The sequence below is a fragment of the Stegostoma tigrinum genome, chromosome 31 (genome assembly GCF_030684315.1).
Source record: "Stegostoma tigrinum isolate sSteTig4 chromosome 31, sSteTig4.hap1, whole genome shotgun sequence".
In the NCBI taxonomy this organism is placed as follows: domain Eukaryota; kingdom Metazoa; phylum Chordata; class Chondrichthyes; order Orectolobiformes; family Stegostomatidae; genus Stegostoma; species Stegostoma tigrinum.
The window spans coordinates 19,733,221-19,756,117 of NC_081384.1; the positions used below are offsets into that span (position 1 = coordinate 19,733,221).

Genomic DNA, 22,897 nt, shown 5'->3' on the forward strand with positions numbered 1-22,897 from the left:
ACCATTTCCGCCACCTCCAGCAAGATGCCACCACCAGACACATATTCCCCTCAACTCCTCTCCCTTGTCTGCCTTCTACAGAGACTGTTCCCTCCAGGACACACTGGTCCATTATTCCTTCACTTCCAACATCCCAGTCCCCCCCAGACCCCCCGACAGCCTCATGGCACTGTCCCCTGCAACTGCCAAAGGTGTAACACCTGCTCATTTATCTCCTTCCTCCCCAGCATCCAAAAGCCCAAACATACCTTCAAGCATTTGACCTGCACTTCCCACAATCTGGTCACAATGTGGTCTCCTCCACATTATGGAAAACAAAAGTGTAAACTGGGTGACTGCTTCACAGAACGCCAACATTCTGCCTGCAAAAAAGGCCCCGAGCTTCCAGTTGCCTGCCACTCTTACACACCACCCTGTTCCCTGGCCAACATCTTGTCTCAGGCTTGCTGCAGTGTTCCAGCAAAGCTCAGTGCAAGTTGGAACGACAAAACCCCATTTTCTGTTTGGGGACCTTGCAGCCCTCCAGATTCACCATAGAGTTTACTAATTTTAGGGCTTAAACTCCACCATGTCCTAGCCCCTTACTCCACTCACCAGGCATTGTTATCCCAATCGGCCTTTTCACACTACCAATCATTACCCACTAACAGTCTCCATTAACAGCTATTCACCCTCCCAGCCAGATCGTTGACTTCTTCGTCTGTCCAACTGTTCTTCTCCCTCTTGAGCTCTATCCCCACCCATCATTTACTCCTTGCCTCCTCACCCCAACCTACCTTCTATATGTAAACCAACATTTTCCTAGCTACCATCAGTTCTGAGGGTCACCAAACTCGAAACATTAACTCTGATTTCTCTTCACAGATGCTGCTAGACCTGCTGAGCTTTTCCAGCAAGTTGTTTTAATTTCTGATTTACAGCATCTGCAGTTCTTTCAATTTTTATTTAGATAACGAAGTATGTTTCTTAAAACTAGATTAGTTACTAACATGGAAGGTGAGTGAATCCAGGAGTAAAAAGGATTCTGAAGGAATTGATAGCTCATTTACACAGCGTGTCAATCTTCTGCACAAGGATATTGTTATTTCAACCCATTTTAATATAAAATGACACACCCTTTTAATGATTTAAATGTGCATGTGCGGGTTAGAGAACTTGACTCACCAAGAAAACATGCAAAAAAACATCAGTACAATGTTAAAGGAGCAGGTATTTCCATCCAGTCTTATGAAAGAGGAGCAGTTTTATAGCTAGGATCTCTTGTGCAAGGAACTATTAAATCACCTCTCAGCAAATATACTAAAAAGTGGTTGATTTCAAGCCAAGACTTTGAAAGTGATAAGGTCAAATCGTACTGTGGAAACTGTAACCCGAGAAGTTGGAAAGAAACAGACTGAAGGTACTTGAAACCAGAAACTCACTATCAAGTAGTGTTCAGTGGTGGTTAATCAAGAAGGGCCTATCATACTGACTGACCACATCATATTGATAAAGGCCCTCAAAACCAGAGCTGTAGAATTAGCAGTTACAATATAGAGCTATGCCTAAAACTTTAAGCATCTGGCTTAATAGTACTCTAATCCCAATTTATATTATTTCTAATACTAATGATCCAGTTTGGTCAAGGAATAAATTAATGTCAACTTGGCAAACAAAGTATGAAAAATGCACATTTGATACACTTATCAATATCTTCCACTGTACATTTGAATGTCCACACTGATTGCCAAAACATAGCACATCATAATTGCAGTGCAGTTACAGAAGACAAATTTGCAGGTGGAATTTCTAATATAAAAATGTCAATGTGGGAGTCTATAAAGGCAGTATTAAAAAGAAAATGGAATATTCAACTTTAAGATGGATTGAATGGTGTCTGTATGCACTGGTCTAATCTTGCAACAAGAACTGATCCCACATTTGACCCGAATGCTTCCCCCTCCCCGCACGCATTGCTATGGGACATCCATTTACTTATAATACTCCATGCCAACAAATCTCAGGTCTGAGTATATGCATGTTACATTGGCAATTTGCATAATAATATTTTTCAGTGTGATGACAACTACCACATTCAAAACTATTCATTCCAATTTCTTAAACTTTGGACAATTAATTTCTAATGAACATCAAAAATAGCAAAACATACACGATGACTGGTTAGAACATAACTGACATTTTACAAATAAAAATATATTTATAAGTAGCTATTAAGAAGTTAGTTCAGGCTTAACATTTGTTTTTGTATGTAAAGCTTCCTGTACTAATTTCAACAGTCTATAAGGGCCTTTTGAAACAGTTCTTAAAGATTTTTCCTATGAAGAAAATTTGATCTCTCACAGGATTGACCATGTAGGAAGTAAGCAATCCCCAAGTGCCACAGAATTTGAATGTACGTACAGAAGGATGCAAGAAAGGCTTACGTTACATTTGTTCTTATTGTATAGACAAACAAACATTGACCAACACAGAAGTAACATTTCTACCCCCACCCCAAGCACCTGATCATCACTCCAATGTGAGCAGCAACTAATGAAGGTATTGTTAATATTAGAACATAGAACATAGAACATTACAGCACAGTACAGGCCCTTCGGCCCTCGAGGTTGTGCCGACCTGTCATACCGATCTCAAGCCCATCTAACCTACACTGTTCCATGTACGTCCATATGCTTATCCAATGACAACTTAAATGCACCTAAAGTTGGCAAATCTACTACCATTGCATCAGGTCTGTTCCAAATTAATATAAAATACTTCCAATGGGTTTTCTAAACTAAAATCGATCTTTGATTATTCTGAATTGAAAACAGGCTTTCAAGATTTATCCACCTGTCACAAATCACCACATATTGTTCAGGAAAATGTTACCCTTAAATGTAAGTTTGAGTTAAAAGCAAAAAACTAGTGGGAATGTGTTAGTTTACTGCCATTGAATTAACAGATAGAACATTACAGCAAAGTACAGGCCCTTCGGCCCTCGATGTTGTGCTGACCTGTCATACCGATCTCAAGCCCATATAACCTACACTATTCCATGTACATCCGTATGCTTATCCAATGATGACTTAAAATGTACCTAAAGTTGGCAAATCTACTACCGTTGCAGGCAAAGCATTCCATTCCCTTACTACTCTGAGTAAAGAAACTACCTCTGACATCTGTCCTATATCTTTCACCCCTCAATTTAAAGCTATGCCCCCTCGTGGTCGCTGTCACCATCCTAGGAAAAAGGCTCTCCCTATCCACCCTATCTAACCCTCTGATTATTTTATATGTCTCAAGTCACCTCTCAACCTCCTTCTCTCTAATGAAAACAGCCTCAAGTCCCTCAGCCTTTCCTCGTAAGACCTTCCCTCCATACCAGGCAACATCCTAGTAAATCTCCTCTGCACCCTTTCCAAAGCTTCCACATCCTTCTTATAATGCGGTGACCAGAACTGTACACAATACTCCAAGTGCGGCCGCACCAGAGTTTTGTACAGCTGCAGCATAACCTCTTGGTTCTGGAGCTCGATCCCTCTATTAATAAAAGCCAAAACACTGTATGCCTTCTTAAGAGCCCTGTCAATCTGGGTGGGAACTTAAGGACGGCCTAGGCGAAAGGTTTTAGTTTTGTTTTTCTGCAAGTTAAAGTGAAGGAATAGAAGAGTTGGAGGGGTAAGGGTGGGGACAATTCTGTTTTGTAGATATCATTGAGATAACAGTCTTACTCTAATCTAGAAGATGAAAGATTTACACATGCAGAGAGCTGGATGAAAGATGCCAATAGTCCTGCAGGCTAAAAATGTAAATCATATGGTTTCAAGGATTCCATTTCTCTGTGATACTTCTAAAAGGAGGATATAATTGAATTGACAGAAGAGCAGTTTTTCTTCCATCAATAGGTTCTGCACAGTGTTATTCACCCAGTGTGTTATTTATTTGCTTGTGATTTTGAAATATTATCCAAGAAAGTTTGTTCAAATTCAAAAATGTTATAATCCTTTATCCTTGCCAGCACTATTATTTCTCCTTAAAAAGCCGGAACCATCATAATTGTTCAAATAATGCAGAACTTGAAAAATTGAAGGGACACCTTTATTTGCCATATTTTAATGCTAATGGTGAGTTACTGGCACCTTGGTTTCACAATGATAGGGAACAATGTGGCTACTATCTCAAGAGAAGTAATGCCAGAATTTTATTTTAAAACCCCAGTGTCCAGGAGCATATTGCTGCTTTACTTGACTCCAGAAAACTAACATCAGCTTCATCTTTAAAGAGACTAATGGACAGCGTGTAAACCATCAATCGTTAGGTCACTCAACACCTAGTATAAATAGACAGATAGATAGTGTCTCTCTGGCTTTTGACTATTTTCAAATGGAAGTCAAAGATGCGTCCCAGACTCTAGACGAGTTTGTCAGTGCAGTAGAGGAAACATTGCATTGTCACAGGTATTGTTTTTCAAAAACATTAACTCTGATTTCTCTTCACAGATGCTGCCAGACCCGCTAAGCCTTTCCAGCAACTTATGTTTTTGTTTATTATTTTTCAAATGTAACTTTAAACCAAGAAGACACCTTGCCTATTTTTGTAACACAAATAATCTGGGACTGTTTGAGGAGAACAAGTTCTTCTAACCATAATTCATTGCACAATGAACACACTGATACTGACTGTCCTGCCATTCTCACAAAGGGTGCATTTACAGGCTTAGCATAGGCAGACACATTCCTTCCTCCATATCTGCTGATTTGCTACCTGCAGATCCAGGTACTTACAGGGTCAGCTCCAGACCCCATCTTCATTTTCCTCATTGACTCATCTGGTCTGATCACACCATCCTTACATAGGATGAGGACTTTTTTTGTTTTCCCCAGGGAGCTCATGCCCCTATCCCATGAAGATAACATAACTGTTGGCAAAACTGTATTTGCAACTGTTGCAGCCATTGAATACATCTCAACACAATTTATTAGTTGAAGTATTTAAGGTGATCCTTGTGATATTAAAAATAATCAATTCAATTCTTTTTTCCCATTTTTTGTGTTAATTATAGATAAAAGCGTAGAACAGGAACTCACCAAAACAAATCTTGAGACTGCATGTTTGGAGACATTTAACCTGAAGAAATTCACTGAGTGAAAAGTGAAATAAAGCACCAAGGTTAGTTGTGGAAAAAAAAGCCCTCCAAGTCCTTCTTGTACAAACTCAAAGCAGCAGCAATGAGGAAGATACTACCATCCACCTCCTTCTGGGTGGTATCTTTGCAAAAGCTCTAGAAAAAAAAATCCCCGAGGTTTATCCTATGCACCTCTGACACAGGTCTCTGTGCTCGGTTCCCAGGAATGCCCTCCAAGACAAGCATCAACTACTGCTGGAGGACAATGACCATGTTAAAGATACTCTTGGTCTGTCAAAAACTTGGTCTTCCATTGTAATGAGACTTCTTTGAGTCAGGGTTGCAGACTGGCCCATTGCAAGGTGCAGGAATAAGTGAAGCACTGAAGCTTGAATGACCACACAGCCATTATACTGTAAATGGCTAGAAACTGTAAACCCCTCAAGTATTATCTTTATAAATTGCATTATGTTGTAAATTTCAAATGTCATTGAAATTTTATTAAGGCACCTCACTGAAACATGCTGTACGGCAATAACTTGAAATGTATTGAACTTCAGTCAAGACAAAGTGGATTGTTAGGGAATGCAATTTTACACATTGTTAAGAATAAAAGATTGTGTATGAAAAAGAAACTGGAACTGGATTGTTTCCCAAATTGACAAAATATCTTGGGAAGCAAAGTTTTGATTGATGTAGGAAAACAAGAAGTTATGTATTTTGGTAGGAAGAAGAGGTGTAGACTATTTTCTAAATGGGGAAAGACTTTGGAAATCTAAAGCACAAAAGGAACTTGGAAGTTTTTCTAGGTTAACATGTAGATTTTTCTAGCAGTTAGAAAGGCAAAATGCAATTTTAGCATTCATTTCAAGGAAGCTATAATACAAGAGCAGAAATGTATTGCTGAGACTCTACTGTTCTGACTGATTGGAATATTGAGAGCAGTATTGGGCTCCATATCTAGGGAAGGATGTGATAGTGTTTTGGCCGGGGTGGGGTTCCCAGAGTTTAGAAGAATGATCCGGAGGATGAAGGGCTTGTCACAGGAGCAGCATTCAGAAAGATGACAGGGGTTTGGAGGAATTTTGGGGGGGGGGGGGGGGGGGGGGGGCGGTTGCTGATTTAAACTTGCAGAATAGTGACAGGCCTGGATAGTGTGTATGTGGAGATGTTTCCACTAGTAGGAGAGACTAGGGCCCAAGGGTACAGCCTCAGAGTGAAGGGACGACCCTTTAGAACTGAGAAGAGGAGGAATTTCTTCAGAGAGTAGTGAATTTATGGAAATCATTTTTGCAGAGGGCTGTAGACCCAAGTCATTGATTGTACTTAAGATGTCAAGAACACAATTATTGTTTGGGTCAACAATTACAGGGAGAAGGCAGGAGAATGGGGTTGAGAAACAATCAGCCATGAGCAAATGGCACAGCAGGCTCCATTGGAGCAGAATTAGGCCATCTGCCCCTATCTTAAGGGTTATACAACCTCATTACTTGTATATTGCATTTTTGGATTTAAAAAATGACAAAAATAAGACAAAAGATAATACTGAAATAAGACATGTAAGAATGTTAGGAAGGTAGGGAGCAGTGAAAGTATTTTTTCATGATTATTTGCAGATAAAGTTGAAGAAATGGTTAGCATAATGTCAAAAGGTGCAGCTGATGTTAAGCTACATAGAAAAGCAGGATGTGCAGAGGATAAAACTCAAGATAATACATAAAAGCTTAGTAATGAGCAGATGTCAAAACAGTGACATGTGATGTGCACCGGTGCTGAAATGGAGATATACAAAAAAGCAAGGGCATCTAGCAGCATGTTGCGTACCTGCAATGTCCTCTCACTGGAGGTTGAGGCTGTACCCCAAATTTAGCTCAGAATCAAGTCAGTTGTGAAAATAACAGATTTCCATACATCTCATCAATACAGCCATACCCGATTCCCATACAAATATTTTAGCTCATTACAACCACGAGAAAGGTGTTTGCTGCCTTGATGTGATATTTTTCTGCCAACTGAAACGTGGAAAGAAAAATCAAAAAGGTTTGGGAAGGAAGGGGGGCAGGAGATTGAGGAATGATTAAAAATTATCGTTTGCACAGACTCATTACAGCCGTGAAAAGGAAATATTGAAATGGAAAAGGTCTCAATACAAGGTTACTTTTGACTGAAGTTGTCATCTTTTGACCGTATTAAACCCTAGGAATCTCTGTTCCTCTCAAAAGAAACATTTTTAGTAGTAGGAAATCTTCATACAAAAGAAGTACAAGCCAAATCCTTTTCAGAGAGGAAAAAAACGGCGGTGGGTGGGGGGGGGGGGAGGTGAAGTGGGGTTGTGTTTGGACTAATTTGATCAAATGTGTTTGAAAAGAATCACTCAGTGAAATGTCATAACTGTTAGATGAGTGACTACTCTCCCTTGCAGTTCATAACACAGGACAAGATTTGTACCGAATCCTGAAAACCAGTGCCACATTTTAATGTCCATTTCTCATCGACCATGATAAACAAAAACAGAAATTTCTGGAAAAACCCAGATCTGGCAGCATCTTTGGACAGAGATTAGAGTTAAGCCTTTTTGGTCCAGTGGCCCTTCCTCAGAACCTTGATAAACAGTTCTGCAAACAAATGTTTCTTATGGATGTTTAAGACAACAAACCAGCTTCCACAGCAAAGAGTCATATTGCTAACTGCAGAAATCCAGATCAGTTTTTTTTTTAAAGAAACTACCTAAATATTTCAGTATTTTCACCAAACAAGTGTCTCTGGTAAATATAAATTTCAGCTTTGAACTTAACATATAAGGTTGAGTGCAAAGATGATCAATTTTTCCTTAGACTGCAGTTCTCAAGTTTCAAAATTGACTAAATCCGTGCTTTCTAAAAAAAATGTTAATTTACAGATTATCTGGTTATCACACTGCTGGTTGTAGGTATTTGTTGTGTGCAAAATGGCTGTTCATTTCCTACTTTACAAATGACCATACTTCAAGAGCACGTAATTGGCTGTAAAATAATTAGCACTTTTGTGACCGCAGGACATCGCTGTGTAAATGCAAGTCTTGCACTTACTCCTACTCAAAGTTAAAAGAAAAACATTACTTCGGAAGAAAGAAAAAAAGTGTGTTGTGGATGCTAGACACTTGGCAGCAACTACGGAACTGAATTAATGCCTACATGGAGGGAAAAATCTGAATTTGCAATTACAGAATAAAAACACAAGAAAATGGACAGAAAGACATGATGTGCCCTTTCCACAACAGCAACCACACTTAGCTTTTCCCAATCCGTCTCAAATGCAGGAAAACCAGGATTAAAAAAAATCCAGAAGTGTGGGGTCATGTGGGGAGCAGGGGTGGTAGTGGTGGTGGGTGGTGTGGGGTATGGGAAGAAGGGAATTCATCTCCCATTCCTGGGATCCTTAGTCACTAAATGACACTATTAATTGAGATTAACCCATGACTCCTGTAACTTGTGATGTTCCCTGACATTCGATTTCCTCCTCTCCCTCCCCACGTGTGGTACAAGATCTTTTATTGGCATTTGTCACATCCTGGAAAGGCTCTAGAGTGTTTCCTGGGGAAGGCGATGTTGCTGTCACTGTTGTATTACTTGGAGACATGGCAAGCAATTTGCACATCACAGCATTCCATGACTAGAGCAGAAGCAGGACTGGAGGGTTTGAGTTTAAGGAGAAGCTGAATAGGCTGGGTCTTTTTCACTGACTTGAAGGTTGAGGGGTGACTTTATAGAGGTTTCAAAATCATGAGGGGCAGAGATAAGGTGAATAGCAAAGGTTTGTTCCCCAGGGTGGGGGTTCAAAACTTGAACTTATGCTCCCGAGTTAAGAGGAGAAAGATTCAGAAGGGAGCCGAGGGGCAATCTTTTCCACAGAGAGTGGTTTATACGTGAAATGAGCTGTAAGAGGAAGCGGCAGATGCAGGTTAGTTACAACATATGAAACGACATCTGGATGGGGATATGAATTAGAAAGGTTTAGAGGGACATTGGCAAGTGGAACTAGTTTAGTTTGACACTGACGAGTTGGACAGAAGGTTCTGTTGTTTCCATGCAGTATGATTCCATATTGAGATTACTATGTTTTGGTAATTTATTCCAGTGGTTGGTGATTTGCTGCATAAAGCAATACTGCACAGCATCTTATCCAAGCCTGTTCAAAGAATCGCCAGAGTGTTTCATTGAGAGCAGTGCTGAATTCAGACCATTTGTAAGGTTACTAGGTGGACAGTTAATTTGGTACACTACTTACGATACATCTTTTGTGTCTGCCTGCCTGCTGATCCCAATGAGAATTTCACTAGCCCCTTAACCCAGCCTTACAGTAGCTCAATCAGGGTGTCAATTTATGAATTGGTTTTTCCTTCAGTACTTTGAATTGGGTTTAAGTAGCAAATTGCAGATAATGAACTCCCGCACCAGCCTATCACTTTTCTTAAAAACTGAAAGAATTGCAGATGCTGTAAATTAGGAACAAAAACAGAAATTGCTGGAAAAGCTCAGCAGGTCAGGCAGCATCTATTAAGAAAAATTAGAGACTTAACATTTTGGATCCAATGACCTTTCCTCAGAACTTTGTTACCACACCCAAAACATTAACTAAGTTTTATTCAGAGATGCTGATGGACCTGCTGAGCTTTTCCAGCAATTTCAGTTTTTGTTCTTATCATGTTTCTTGTAGTTGGTTCTTCCTCAGAGTTATGCTACTTTTGGGAGTACAGTAACATGGTAGTTATGGGAGTAAATTAGCAACCTAGAAATAAAAAAGTGCTTGGAATGCTCTACAGGTACCTAGGCAGAGACAAACATGCAAAGAAGATTACTTCCTCAGGCATGCAGTTCCAAAATCATATTCCATTTAAAAATCAATCATTTCTCTCTCTCCATGGAATGCAGTCAGATCCAAGTATTTTCCACAGCTTTGTTCTTGCTTTAGGTCTCCAGCATTTTTTTTTTGGCTTCTATTTTAGTCATCTCCAGATTAATGGTGAACAGTGCTTTCAGGGAACTTCAGGATTTTGATCCAGTGACAGTGACAATAGAAGAAATGGAATTCAGTTCCAAGTCATAGTTATGTGGGATTTAGAGGAGAACCTTCAGATGGCGCTGTTCCCATCTACTTGCTGCTTGTGTCCTTTTAGGTGGTAATGTCACTGGTTTGGAAGATGTTATTGGAGCAGCCCTGGTGAGTAACTCTCTTGTATTTTGTGGACGATACAGACTGCTGCCACTCAGTGGTGAAGGGAATGAAAATTGAAGGTGGTGTTTGGTGAAAAGCTTGACTGTTATTGGAACTGCACCCATCCATGCACACGGAGTGTACCCCATCACACTCTTGTGCTTTGTAGATGGTAAATAGGCACTCGTGAGAAAGACAACAGTTCTTATATGGCTAGTCCAGTTTAGTTTCAGGTGTCAACAGTGGGTGACAGTTCTTGCCTGGCACCTTGTGTGGCACAGAAGTTACTGGTCACTTGTCAGCTTAAACCTGGATGTTGTCTTGATCTTGCTGTTTATGATTACGATAGCTTCCATTTCTGAACTGCAAATGGTGCTTAACATTGTGCAACTAGCAAAAATCCCTTCGTCTGATATCTGGTGGAAAGATGGTATTGACCGCACCCAGAGAAACTGGTAGTTTTACATGCTTAAAAAACATACAACAAATGATGTTCAATGCCAGGTCATCGATGCACTGGATCCAAAATTTCCAAAAATTGTAAAAGAACTGTAGAAGGGCAAAGAGATTTGCAAGTTCAAGTACTTACATCATTATGATTAATGAGAAGGGCTAGTGGAATGCTTGCCTTTATCTCAAGAGGCTGGAGTACAAAGGCCAGTTATGGTTCAGTAATTAAAGCCTATAGCCAGACTATTTAGTGGACTTCATTCAGTTTAAACCCTGCACTTCACAAAGGGTGCAAGCGCTTAGGGATTCAATGCAGACTCACTATAATGATACCAAATCTCAAACATGTTAAATTACAATGTCAGATTGCATAAATTTGGCAGATATTAAAGATGCAACATTGAAAGATAATCTGATTCAGATGCTTAAAATGCTGAAAGGATTTGATAGCACATAGATAAGCTATTTGTTCTGATGGAGAACAAAAATATGAGGCACATCTTAAATCCAGACCGTCCATTAGGAAACACTTTTCCAAAGAACTGTAGAAACTCAGACTCTCAACATTCCTCAAAAAAAAAGCCATCAAGAATTTTTGTTGTAAAGATGGAGCAACAAATAATGGAATGGCAAGGTTGTCTTTGGGGTTGGAGTAGCCTAATCCTGACCCCAATGCTAAAACAATAAAAGAACTGCAGTTGCTGGAGATCTGAAATACAAACAGAAATTGCTGGAGAAACTCAGCAGGTCTGGCAGCATCTGTGTAAAGAAAAACAGTAAACATTGTGAGTCTGGTCTCTGCAGTTCCCAATATCTCTGGTAACATTTTGAGTCTAGTGACTTTTCTTTAGAACTTAGAAGGCTAAACTACACATGCTTAAAAACTTTGATTTCTGTCCGATTCTGAACTCAAAACAACAGGACGAAATAAAGATAATGAATTTAAACAATAGAAGGTCTGGTTTTGTGTCAAAATTACAATACTGTCACAATACCAGCAATGTGAATTACATGTTACTGAACTGCACATGAAACAAGCGAACAATGACTAGTAGAATAAGCTTTCAAAAACAATTTGTCATATGAAATCATTTGGCTCCAATGAGAATTATAACTAATGTTTTCCCTTTGCCAATTTTAACCACATTCATAAAATGAGGTCCTTTAGTTTAAGTTAAAGACCTGGCTTGCCAGCCTAAGGATAAACGCAAAGAAAACACACAACCAGCTGCTTGAAAGATAAAAGGCACGTCTGCATGTTGGTTGCACTCTTACTGCGAAAATAAAACTAATTTATTTTGCAAATACAACCATCTAGTGGGCATCCGTAGGTACTGCACAACTCTTTACCCGGAGAAAGCCTGGTAAAATTTAACTGTTTCAACATACTCGTCGTGACTATGTCAGTTCTTTGAAAAGGCCACCCCATCACCCCCACTATTTCACCATCATCCTGAAATTGTGGTAAATGGAAAATATTATATAACGGTTTGAGAAAGAAACAAATGTTTACCAAAACTAACAGACTATGAAAGACAAGCATGAAATAAATCCAAAGACAACAGTGTGGAGCTAGAGGAGCACAGCAGGCAGCAGAGCAGGAAACTTGGTGTTTCGGGTTGGGACCCTTCTTCAGAAATAGGGGTGGGGGAAGGGAGGTCCTGCTGTGCTCCTCCAGCTCCACACTTATCTGACGCAATCAATCGGCAATTCTCACTCTCTCTCATGAAACAAATCCAGTTTTTTTAAAAAGAGATCTCCACCAAATAAAAGCATATTTAATGAAATGTATATATTTGTTAATATTAGTTCAGTTGAACCACCTTTGTGTCAAACAGATTAACTAGACTTTCCAATTAAATAAAAACAGCTTAAAATATAGATCTAATTCACTGTAATGACTCAAGACACACATGAAGTTTTAACTTGAAAAGTAGACAAATTTCTTCATTATCAGAAATGTCAGCATGTCCAGACAAAGCATTCTTTTACTTTGTCACTCCATCTCAGCCAAAAATTTTGCTCCTTCCCATTCCTTCCAAAGTGTATGGTCACAGAAATTTGAGGGTGCATACATGAGGATCAATGGTCGGCACAACATTGTGGGCTGAAGGGCCTGTTCTGTGCTGTACTGTTCTATGTTCTATGTATGTATATCTTCTAAATCTCTTCTTGGTAAAAAAAGATAGAATGAACTTATTTAAAGCCACTACTGTTTACAGTTTTGATCATTTGATTCGCCTAGAAACACACTGCAATCAGTAACTCAAGGTGGATGAATCACCCACTTGTCAACGTCATGCGTTCTGAAGCTTTATTTTGCACTTTCTTTGCTGGGGGTGCTGAAAATCTGCTATGAATGCCAAAAGCTGGCATGAAGAACTCAGAGGAAGGGTCACTTGATCCAAAACGTTAATCTGATTTTTCTCCACAGATGTTGCTAGACCTGCTAAGCTTTTCCAGCAATTTCAATGAAGGAAGGATAGTTGGTTGAGGCACAAGACTGACATCACATGTAAAACTGTATCCCAAAATAACACATGCTATCCTTCACTTGACAAATTTCCAGGTTGCATACATAGATGCAACACAGTATCTCCTCCCACAATCTGGGCTGTTCACCACAAACCTTCAATGGCAGAAATTATCCTCTTGCTTGGAGAAATCTGGTGTGGCATAAATTTAGATCAGGAAGTAGACATCCCCGAACTTCATTCCAAAGCTTCTCTTACTGAACCGATCACATTTATTCCTGTATGGCATCTAGATGCACAAGATTAGCCAACCTTATTATTCATATTGTCCCTCCATGAAATAAAAGGATACATTTACGGTCAGCATTCAATGTGCCACCTCCAGTGATAGGGTAAAATCAACCCAACAGGAAACAACTCGCACCATTTCTTCACACCAAACAAAATGAACATTTTTTAAAAATGCGCATACCTCAAATTTAGACTTTTTAGAGAATTTTAAGGGAAGGGAAGCAAGAAGGATTTTTGTATTTATTCACTGATAAATATTTTAATCAAACACCTGCACTAAAGGAATTTTCCAAGATAAATTAATACTATCATCTTTTCGTTTTAAAGACATGATTTCTGCACACTCTGGAAATATTAGCAATGCATAAACAAACATGTATCAAACATAGGGCATACCAAAGAAAACCTACTAAAGAAGCTGATGAACTCAACAATCTCAAGTTGTGCTGGAATTCCTATTCTTCAGAGAATTCTTCCAAACTATAAAGGAATGAGGCCATTAAAGTACCCCTGTTTCTTCGAGCAAACTAATTAAAACGACTGAATTGTGAACAATCACGGATTTATATTTGCTGAATATGTATTCAGGCACTACTCGGAAAATATTTGATTTTAACAAATACCAAGTGGCACTTGTGCGTAGACAGCACAGATATTTCAAGGAATGCCTGCTACTTAAGTATAGAAAAATAAAAATGATTGAGTGGTTATTTGTACAAATATTGTAAGTTCATTCTTTGGCTCAGTATCAAGTTCATCTCAACTTAAATGGATTTTTAAAATGAAATCTTTGATTTGAATCGACTATAATTTTCAGAGATAATTGACCAACATACTCTTCAGTTGTTTTTTGGAATGCTGCACAATTTTTATTTTCAACTGTACAGGCCAACTAAATTTGTTAAGCAGCCATTTGTGCACTGTCACTTTTGGATTACTGTACAGCCTTGCTTAGAAGGCAGACTAAATAAGAGGACAAACACACTGCCTTTTGAACAATCCTGAAAACATATCTTGGGGGAAGAACGCTGATTTTATAAATTTCCACACCACACAATGATATCTGCTGCTCCCAACACTTTGAACATGAAGAATTATATTCCTTAGCACAATAGTCAACAGTTGTCATTCCTTCTCAAAATTCTTCACAATGGGAAAATCAAAAATAGAAAATAAAGAACACTGGTTACAAATTTCTTCTTACTTTCTTTAATTTCATTTTCTCAATCAAAATAAGACAATAACAGATTCAGCTTTAAAATTTTTTTTAAATTCCTCCAATTTATATTATAGTGTTGTGCTGACAGGGACTGCGAATAAAAATATACATTATCATAGATTCTTCACCAGCCTATAAAAAGGACTTTTAAATGACTGTTACTGTCTAATTTTATTATGCAAAGACCAGGCAACCATCTTTTTCTTCCAATTTAATGAAGTGTACAGTACATGACACATGCAAAACTGCATGAACAGTTATATCCTTTAAAACGGCCACACTCTCCGTAAGCACTGTCTTAGCAAGACAAACCGATTCTGTACACAGTCAGAGGATATAAGCTAATGAGCCAAATCTTCCATCATCAGATACTCAATTCTTCACTGGAAGACTTTTCTGTGACGTTTAAAAAAAACTGGACTTATTCCTCTGGGAATAAGTTTCTGGAAAAAAAAACGGACTCGAAAAAGGAATTCTCTCCTAAATGGGACAACCACTTAAACACATTAAATTACCTTCTTGCTTTGCTTTTTTTTTTCCCCCCTTCCTTTGAATGTTATCATTCTTAACAAATGTTTGGAAAGTTGTGCAGGTCACAAACAGCAGTTTAGGATCTACCTAAAAAGTGTAATGGACAAAATGAAAAAGCAACTGAACACATTAAAAAATAAAATTAACAAAATATCTGACTTTTCTTTAAATTGTTTAAAAAGCAAACAAAGGAAAAAGGTAATTTATAGTTAGTCAAGTTACAATAAGTGTTGCCTTTTGTTTTTTGTAAAGTCTATTCTCTTCTGGAAGTGGAAATGTCAGCTCACTGTAGATTCTCCCTGGAAAACATGTGGACTACCCCCTTCCCAGGAAAAAAAATCCCCCCCCCTCCCCCAATCAAGCTCTGCAAAGGACCTATCCAAGCCACTCAGGACGACAAGGCAGTTTCCTTCTGTGTTTGCTGTGCTTGTGAACGTTGCTGCATTAACTTCTGATTTTCCAAATCTCTAAAATGTTTCTCGACCTATAAGAAAAAAGAGAAATGAAATGGATTAGAAACACAGCTGTTGAATGTAAAATATAAATCCACCTATTTCAAATAACTGTTAAGAGCAGAGGCAGAAAGTGGAAAAAAAACAAGCTTATGAGTCAAACATAATTTCAGCAATAATTAATACTCCACATTTCAAACAAATACTCCAGTAAAATGAATTCTAAAATGACACTTTCCAAATGAGCAAGTCAATAAACATGTCTTGTACTTCCCTGAATTCTTCAGAGCAGGTGGTCCTAGCTTCAATTTCTATAGACCTCAACATTCTATCCAACCAGAGAAGGCAACAGTAGTGCAGGAGTATTACGTTTTTGTTTCTAATTCAGTGCAGTTACAAATACATTGAGAGGAAGGAGTTCAATAATCAAATAATCTACCAGTCCTCAGAGGATTGACAAGTTTCAGCGAAGATCATTTGAACAACTATGTAGTTAAAGCAATGGCAGTGATAATATCACTGAAATAATAATCTAGAACCCCAGAATCCCACCATGGCAGATGGTGAAATTTGAATTCAATTAAAATAAACTGTACTAAAATGCAAGGCCAATGGTGACCATCAAACCACTGCTAACTGTCAGAAAAAAAAGACAAACACTGACCCAACGATGTCCAACAACCTTAGGACGTCTGTCTAAATCTAACTCCAAATACCCAGCAACATGACTGACTCTTAACTGTCCTCTGGGAAATTAGACAATAAGTGTTGGCCTAGTCAGTGATGTCCACATCATAGAAATAATGTTTAAAAGCATGAAGTGATCAAAATAGCTTAAAACACACAAATCAAGACGATGTCAAAAGCTGGTGATTGGAAGATGGGGAATGAGAGAGTAAAATTTGCAGATGACACAAAGGTTGGAGGTGTCGTTGACAGTATAGAGGGCTGTTGTAGGCTGCAGCGGGACATTGACAGGATGCAGAGATGGGCTGAGAGGTGGCAGATGGAGTCCAACCTGGATAAATGCGAGGTGATGCATTTTGGAAAGTCAAATTTGAAAGCTGAGTACAGGATTAAGGATAGGATTCTTGGCAGTGTGGAGGAACAGAGGGATCTTGGTGTGCAGATACATAGATCCCTTAAAATGGCCACCCAAGTGGACAGGGTTCTTAAGAAAGCATATGGTGTTTTGGCTTTCATTAACAGGGGGATTGAGTTTAAGAGTCGTGAGATCTTGTTGCAGCTCTATAAAGCTTTGGTTAGACCGCACTTGGAATACTGCGTCCAGTTCTGGTCGCCCTATTATAGGAAAGATGTGGATGCTTTGGAGAGGGTTCAGAGGAGGTTTACCAGGATGCTGCCTGGACTGGAGGGCTTATCTTATGAAGAGAGGTTGACTGAGCTCGGACTCTTTTCATTGGAGAAAAGGAGGAGGAGAGAGGACCTAATTGAGGTATACAAGATAATGAGAGGCATAGATAGAGTTGATAGCCAGAGACTATTTCCCAGGGCAGAAAAGGCGAATACGAGGGGTCATAGTTTTAAGCTGGTTGGAGGAAAGTATAGAGGGGATGTCAGAGGCAGGTTCTTTACACAGAGTTGAGAGAGCATGGAATGCGTTGCCAGCAGCAGTTGTGGAAACAAGGTCATTGGGGTCATTTAAGAGACTGCTGGACATGCACATGGTCACAGAAATTTGAGGGTGCATACATGAGGATCAATGGTCGGCACAACATCGTGGGCTGAAGGGCCTGTTCTGTGCTGTACTGTTCTATGTTCTATGTAAAATAAGGCAAGTGCACAGTAATTGGTAATATGTGACAGGAGGGTTCACCAGCAATCTATACTGGGGTCTCTTAGCTTTTCAATGTATGTGTCATGACTTTCCCTTGAATTCAATTTGCAGTTTTCACTGCTGAGGGGTACAACCACCTGTGCAGATGGGAGTACCACGATACAAAAACATCCAAAAGACTGAGTATATGAAATCGTGGCAGGTGGAGCTGATTATGGAGAAGTGGGAGGTCATCATTTGGATCCAAGAAGAAAATTAAACTGAGAGACAACGTACTGTGGAGGACAAAGGGGGTTGGCATCCAGGAAAGCAACTTAATAGCTATGAACTGGTACAAAAGGAAATTGAAAGATTTATGGAAGCAAAAGGGATGGAAATGTAAACTTAAGTCATGTTTCACTTTCACAAAGCCCTCATTCAAAATCAGATGTTTAGCTTCAGGCACGACACTTCAGAAAAAAGACATAATTAACTTCAAATTGGGTATAAAACTGATTCACCAGAATGATATCAGGGAAAGAAAAAAAATGTCTAAAATTTATAGGGATAGGTTGCATGGCAATACATTCTTTGAATTGAGAAATACGAGAATGACCTAATTGAGACGTTCAATATTACAGTAGTAACATTGGAAGTGGAGGCCATTTATCAGTTGTGACTACGAAGGAAGGATTAACCTAGTGCCAGTCTCCCGTTTTTTGCCCATAGCTCAAGTTTTGTTTTGTCCTTGTCAGGTAATGATCCAATTCCTTTTTGAAAGCAATAACTACCCCTGCCTCCACCACACACACAGGCAATGCATTCCAGATTTTAGCTGCATGCTGTGTGAAATTTTTCCTACATGTTGCCATTGCTTCTTTTGTGAATTACATTAAACCTGTACCCACTGGACTTTGATCCTTCAACCAATGGGAACAGTTTTTCCCCTATCCACTCCATACAGAGAACCTTTTCTCCAAGTAGAACATTAGCCCATGGTTTGAATAAGGTGACAAAGTTCCTCATCTTTGAAGTCATTCTTCTACATCCTTTTCAGTAAGTTTACAACCTTCCGAAAATGTGGCACCTGGAACTGGATGCCATTCTTCAGTCCAAACTGAACCAGTGTTTGACAGTTTTGACATAACTTCCTTGTTTTTGTCATCTGTGTCCCTATTGATAAAGCCCAAATGCTTTTTAAGTAACTGCTCACACAGCACGTCAGGGTAGTTTCATTCATTTATGCATGTATATATCCAGATTCCTCAGGGACAGCACCCCCTTTAGAAAATTGCCCTTTTTATGATCTCTCTTCTGATCTAAATAGATGGCACAGCGGTTAGACCTGCTGCCTCACAGCACCAAGGACCCAGGTTCAATTGGACAACTGTCAGTGTGGAGTTTGCACATTCCTGTGTCTGCACGGGTTTCCACTGGGTGCTCCGGTTTCCTCCCACAGTCCAAAGACGCGCAGGTTAGGTGGATTGGCCATGCTAAGTTACCCATAGTGTCCAGGGGTGTGTAAGTTAGGTGGATTAGAAATGGGAGATGCTGGGTCACAGGGTAGGGGAATGGGTCTGTGTGGGATGCTCTTTGGAGGGGAGGTCTGGACTTGTTGGGCCAAATAGCCTGTTTCCACACTATAGGGATTCTATTTTTAAAAAGAAAATCACTTCACATTTCCTTTTCCATACATCTGCCCATATCACCAACTTGTCAATGCCTTTTTAAAGTTCTGTACTACCTTCCGCATTGTTAACAATACTTTCATGTTTAGCATTATCTGCAGATTTTGAAATTAGATACCAAAGCCCACCTTAAGATATAACAGGAAGAACAAGACTCCTAATACCAATCCCTAGACAATTTTACTAACCAGAAAAGCAATTGTTCATCACCCAGTCGGTTGCCTGACATTCAGCTATTTGTGCTGCTAATTGTCCTTTTTATTCCATGAGCTTTAACTTTGTTCAAGAGTTTTTTCTGTTGCACTATACCAAACGCATCTCAAAGTCCACTTGGTGACAGTAAGGACTGCCTTTACTGGAAGCCAAAGTCAACAGACATGAAGCTGAAAAAGCACAGCAGGTCAGATAGCATTCGAGGAGCAGGAAAGTCAATGTTTCAGGCCAAAACCTACTCCTAATGTATGAGCTTTCAGTGATTTGTAAACTTAGACTATGATACAAGGTATATAGCATATAATTGAGGATTTGAATTTCAAAATTGATGCAGATAAACGTGTGTGTCAGATCTGGGATGGCTTTTCTTCTAAGCAGGTAAAAGTCATTTGGACAGTGATCAAGTGCACAAGTTCCAAAAGAAAACAGATGACTACAACTTGGGAGTGCTTGGGGGAACCCCTTGGTGTGAGTGGACAAAATATTTATATTGCTGGATTTTTGAACAGGCATACTGAATACGTTAAGGCAAATAGTTTAATTTTGAATTCAAAAGACAAGGGTCAACATTTTAGTTCAGAAAAACCTGAAGTTCAGTTTCGCCTATCAGGGGAATCAAGTTAGCTCAGGGAAACCAGTTGGCTCAACAGAAGTGGTTTCAGGTCTTTGATATAAACTACACAGAACTTGGAACTCAGTTTATACCAAGAGAACGCTGAAAGGTTCATGCCAGAAAATTTGAAAAGGAGTCATAAAATTATCTCCAGAGTTCATAAAAAAAGAAACTGGGTAAAGTCATTTAAATAAAGATTTTAAAAAGGCAGACAATGGAGTGATTTTTTTCTCCTGGCTTTGATTCCCCTATTGTGCTGGAAAACATATTTAAACTTTGTTTTCATGATTAAGACTTAACAGTCTATATCTGTTTTTTGTGTAATGAGGGTTATCGTTCACAAATATGTGCAGCCTCATCCAAATATATGACTAATCACCACGTTAATTGTTAATACTAAACGTATATCTAACAAGTCAGATTTCATTCTCATTTTCAGTATCACCATCAAGATCGATCAGAACAGGGTATTAAAATCCTTGAGCTCCTCCATTGTTTTAAGTTTTACATCAGAGAAGAAATTCTGATTTAATTCGTGGCATCAAGTGGATCATAACTTCTCCAGAGAAGTCCATCTCGCAGTTTTGTCCACTTTTCTATGTTGTTTTTGCAATTTCCTGTTCCTCTCCAATCAGTGGATATGCCCTCTAAATTAGGGTCAACTAATATCATTTAGATCCTCCAGAAAACAAAGTTGTACTTCATGAAAAGCTGGAGGCCCCCGTACAAATCCACGCATGAATGAGTCAATCATTTTGGCAGACTGTAATTTGTGGAGTATTACAAAGATCAGTACTTGAGTCACTGGATTCAGAGGGTGACTTTAAAGAGGTTTATAATATCATGAGGGGCTTGGATAGGATGAATCGAAAAGGTCTTTTCCTTGGGGTGGGGGAGTCCACAACTAGACAGCATAGGATTAATGGGAGAAGAGAAAGACTTAAAAAGGGACCTAAGGGACAAGTTTTTCAGGCTGAGGATGGTGCATGTACGGAATGAGCTATCAGAGAAGGTGGAGGCTGGTACAATTACATTTAAAAGGCACCTGAGTGGGTATATGAATAGAAAGGGTTCAAGAGGGATATGAGCCAAATGGGATTAGATTGATTTAGGATATCTGGTCAGAATGGACGAGTTGGGCTGAAAGGTCGGTTTCCATGCTGGACAGCTCGATGACTCAATAAGCAAGATGTTTCTCCTGGTTGGGAAGTCTCATTTGAAGGGCTACAATATGTCAAGAGGAGAACGATCAAGGAGTTGAATGGCCTACACCTATCCCATGTTTCTATTATAAATATATTCAGCAATTAACAATAAATTTGTAAAAATAAAAACTTATCATCAAGCCACTCTGGGATTTGACTAGTCCAGTATTACCATCAGTTAGGATCATAACAGAAATCTTCAGTTATCCAATTTAAGGCACAATTGAATTGGGGGAAGCCTTGAAAATTTTGGCAGCTGTAAATTTCTTGCTTTTTTGCGCCCCCCCCCCCCCCCCCACCCCACTATGTATTACCATCTGATCACACCAACAGGAGGCAGAAACTATTACTTGATAAGGTTTGCTTTGAGTCCCATTGTGCCTCATGTCTTTTTAAAAGTTTACATTAAACCCAGCAAGTTTTGAAATTTTTAAGCTTTCTTTATATTGCTGTCATTAGGTATTCTTGACATTAGATTTCACCTGAGTATTGCATTTTTATCTGCCAAATTCACCCATATCTGTCTCAAGGGTGCTTTTGTTTCCCCTTTATTCATTCATGGGACAACGGTATCGCACGCGGGGGGGCAGCATTTATTGCTTATCTCTAATTGGTCAGAGGGCAGTTCAGAGTCAACCAGATTGCTGTGGGACTGGAGCCAAATGTAGGCCAGACCAGGTAAGGATGGCATTTCCTTCCCTAGAGGACATTAGTTAGCTAGATGGGTTTTTCCAACCAGCATGGATTCACAGACAACATGAGATTCTTAATTCTAGATATTTTATTGAATTCAAATTCCACCATTTGCCAAGGTGAGATTCAAACAGGTCCCGAGAACATTCTGGGTCTCTGGATTAACAATCCAGAGATATTACCACTAGGCCATGGCCTCCCCTTATATTCTCTTGACTAGATTCTTTAATATATTTAAAAACTTGCCTCATCAGCTTTAAGATAACAAGATGTAGAGCTGGGTGAACACAGCAGTCCAAGCAGCATAAGAGGGGCAGAAAGGTTGATGTGTCAGCCCTTGACTCAAGGAGGGTCTAGGGCCCAAAACGTCAGCATTCCTGCTCCTCTTATGCTGCTTGGCCTGCTGTGTTCATCCAGCTCTACCTCTTGTTATCTCAGATTCTCCAGCATCTGCAGTTCCTACTACCTTGGATACGAATTTTAATTTTGTTCCCTCCATATTCTTTGTGCTTTGTTTTCTTTGCATTCCTTTATTTGTTAAGGAGTTTTTCATCCATTGGACATGTAATTTTTCCTGCATTTGTGTCAAGTCTTTTCTTTCCCCCAGACAACATGGTCCCTGGCTATAGAACATAACAGCACAGTACAGGCCCTTCGGCCCTCGATGTTGTGCCGACCTGTCATATCGATCAAGCCCATCCAACCTACACTATTCCACGTACGTCCATATGCTTATCCAATGATGACTTAAATGTACCTAAAGCTGGCGAATCTACTACCGTTGCAGGCAAAGCGTTCCATTCCCTTACTATTCTGAGTAAAGAAACTACCTCTGACATCTGTCCTATATCTTTCACCCCTCAATTTAAAGCTATGCCCCCTCGTGCTCGCCGTCACCATCCAAGGAAAAAGGCTCTCCCTATCCACCCTATCTAACCCTCTGATTATTTTATATGTTTCAATTAAGTCACCTCTCAACCTTCTTCCCTCT

The 22,897-nt window shown here is 39.4% G+C and overlaps 1 protein-coding gene across 1 annotated transcript in view; it reads right to left on the bottom strand.

Annotated features, from left to right (window-relative positions):
- Positions 1–14,708: 14,708 nt before the first annotated feature.
- lsm12b (LSM12 homolog b) overlaps positions 14,709–22,897 on the bottom strand; it is a 43,142-nt gene continuing 34,953 nt past the window's right edge. Inside the window, exon 5 of the mRNA XM_048560613.2 lies at positions 14,709–15,749. Coding sequence (XP_048416570.1) covers positions 15,654–15,749 — 96 coding nt within the window. The 3' untranslated portion in view covers positions 14,709–15,653. The remainder of the gene's footprint in view (positions 15,750–22,897) is intronic.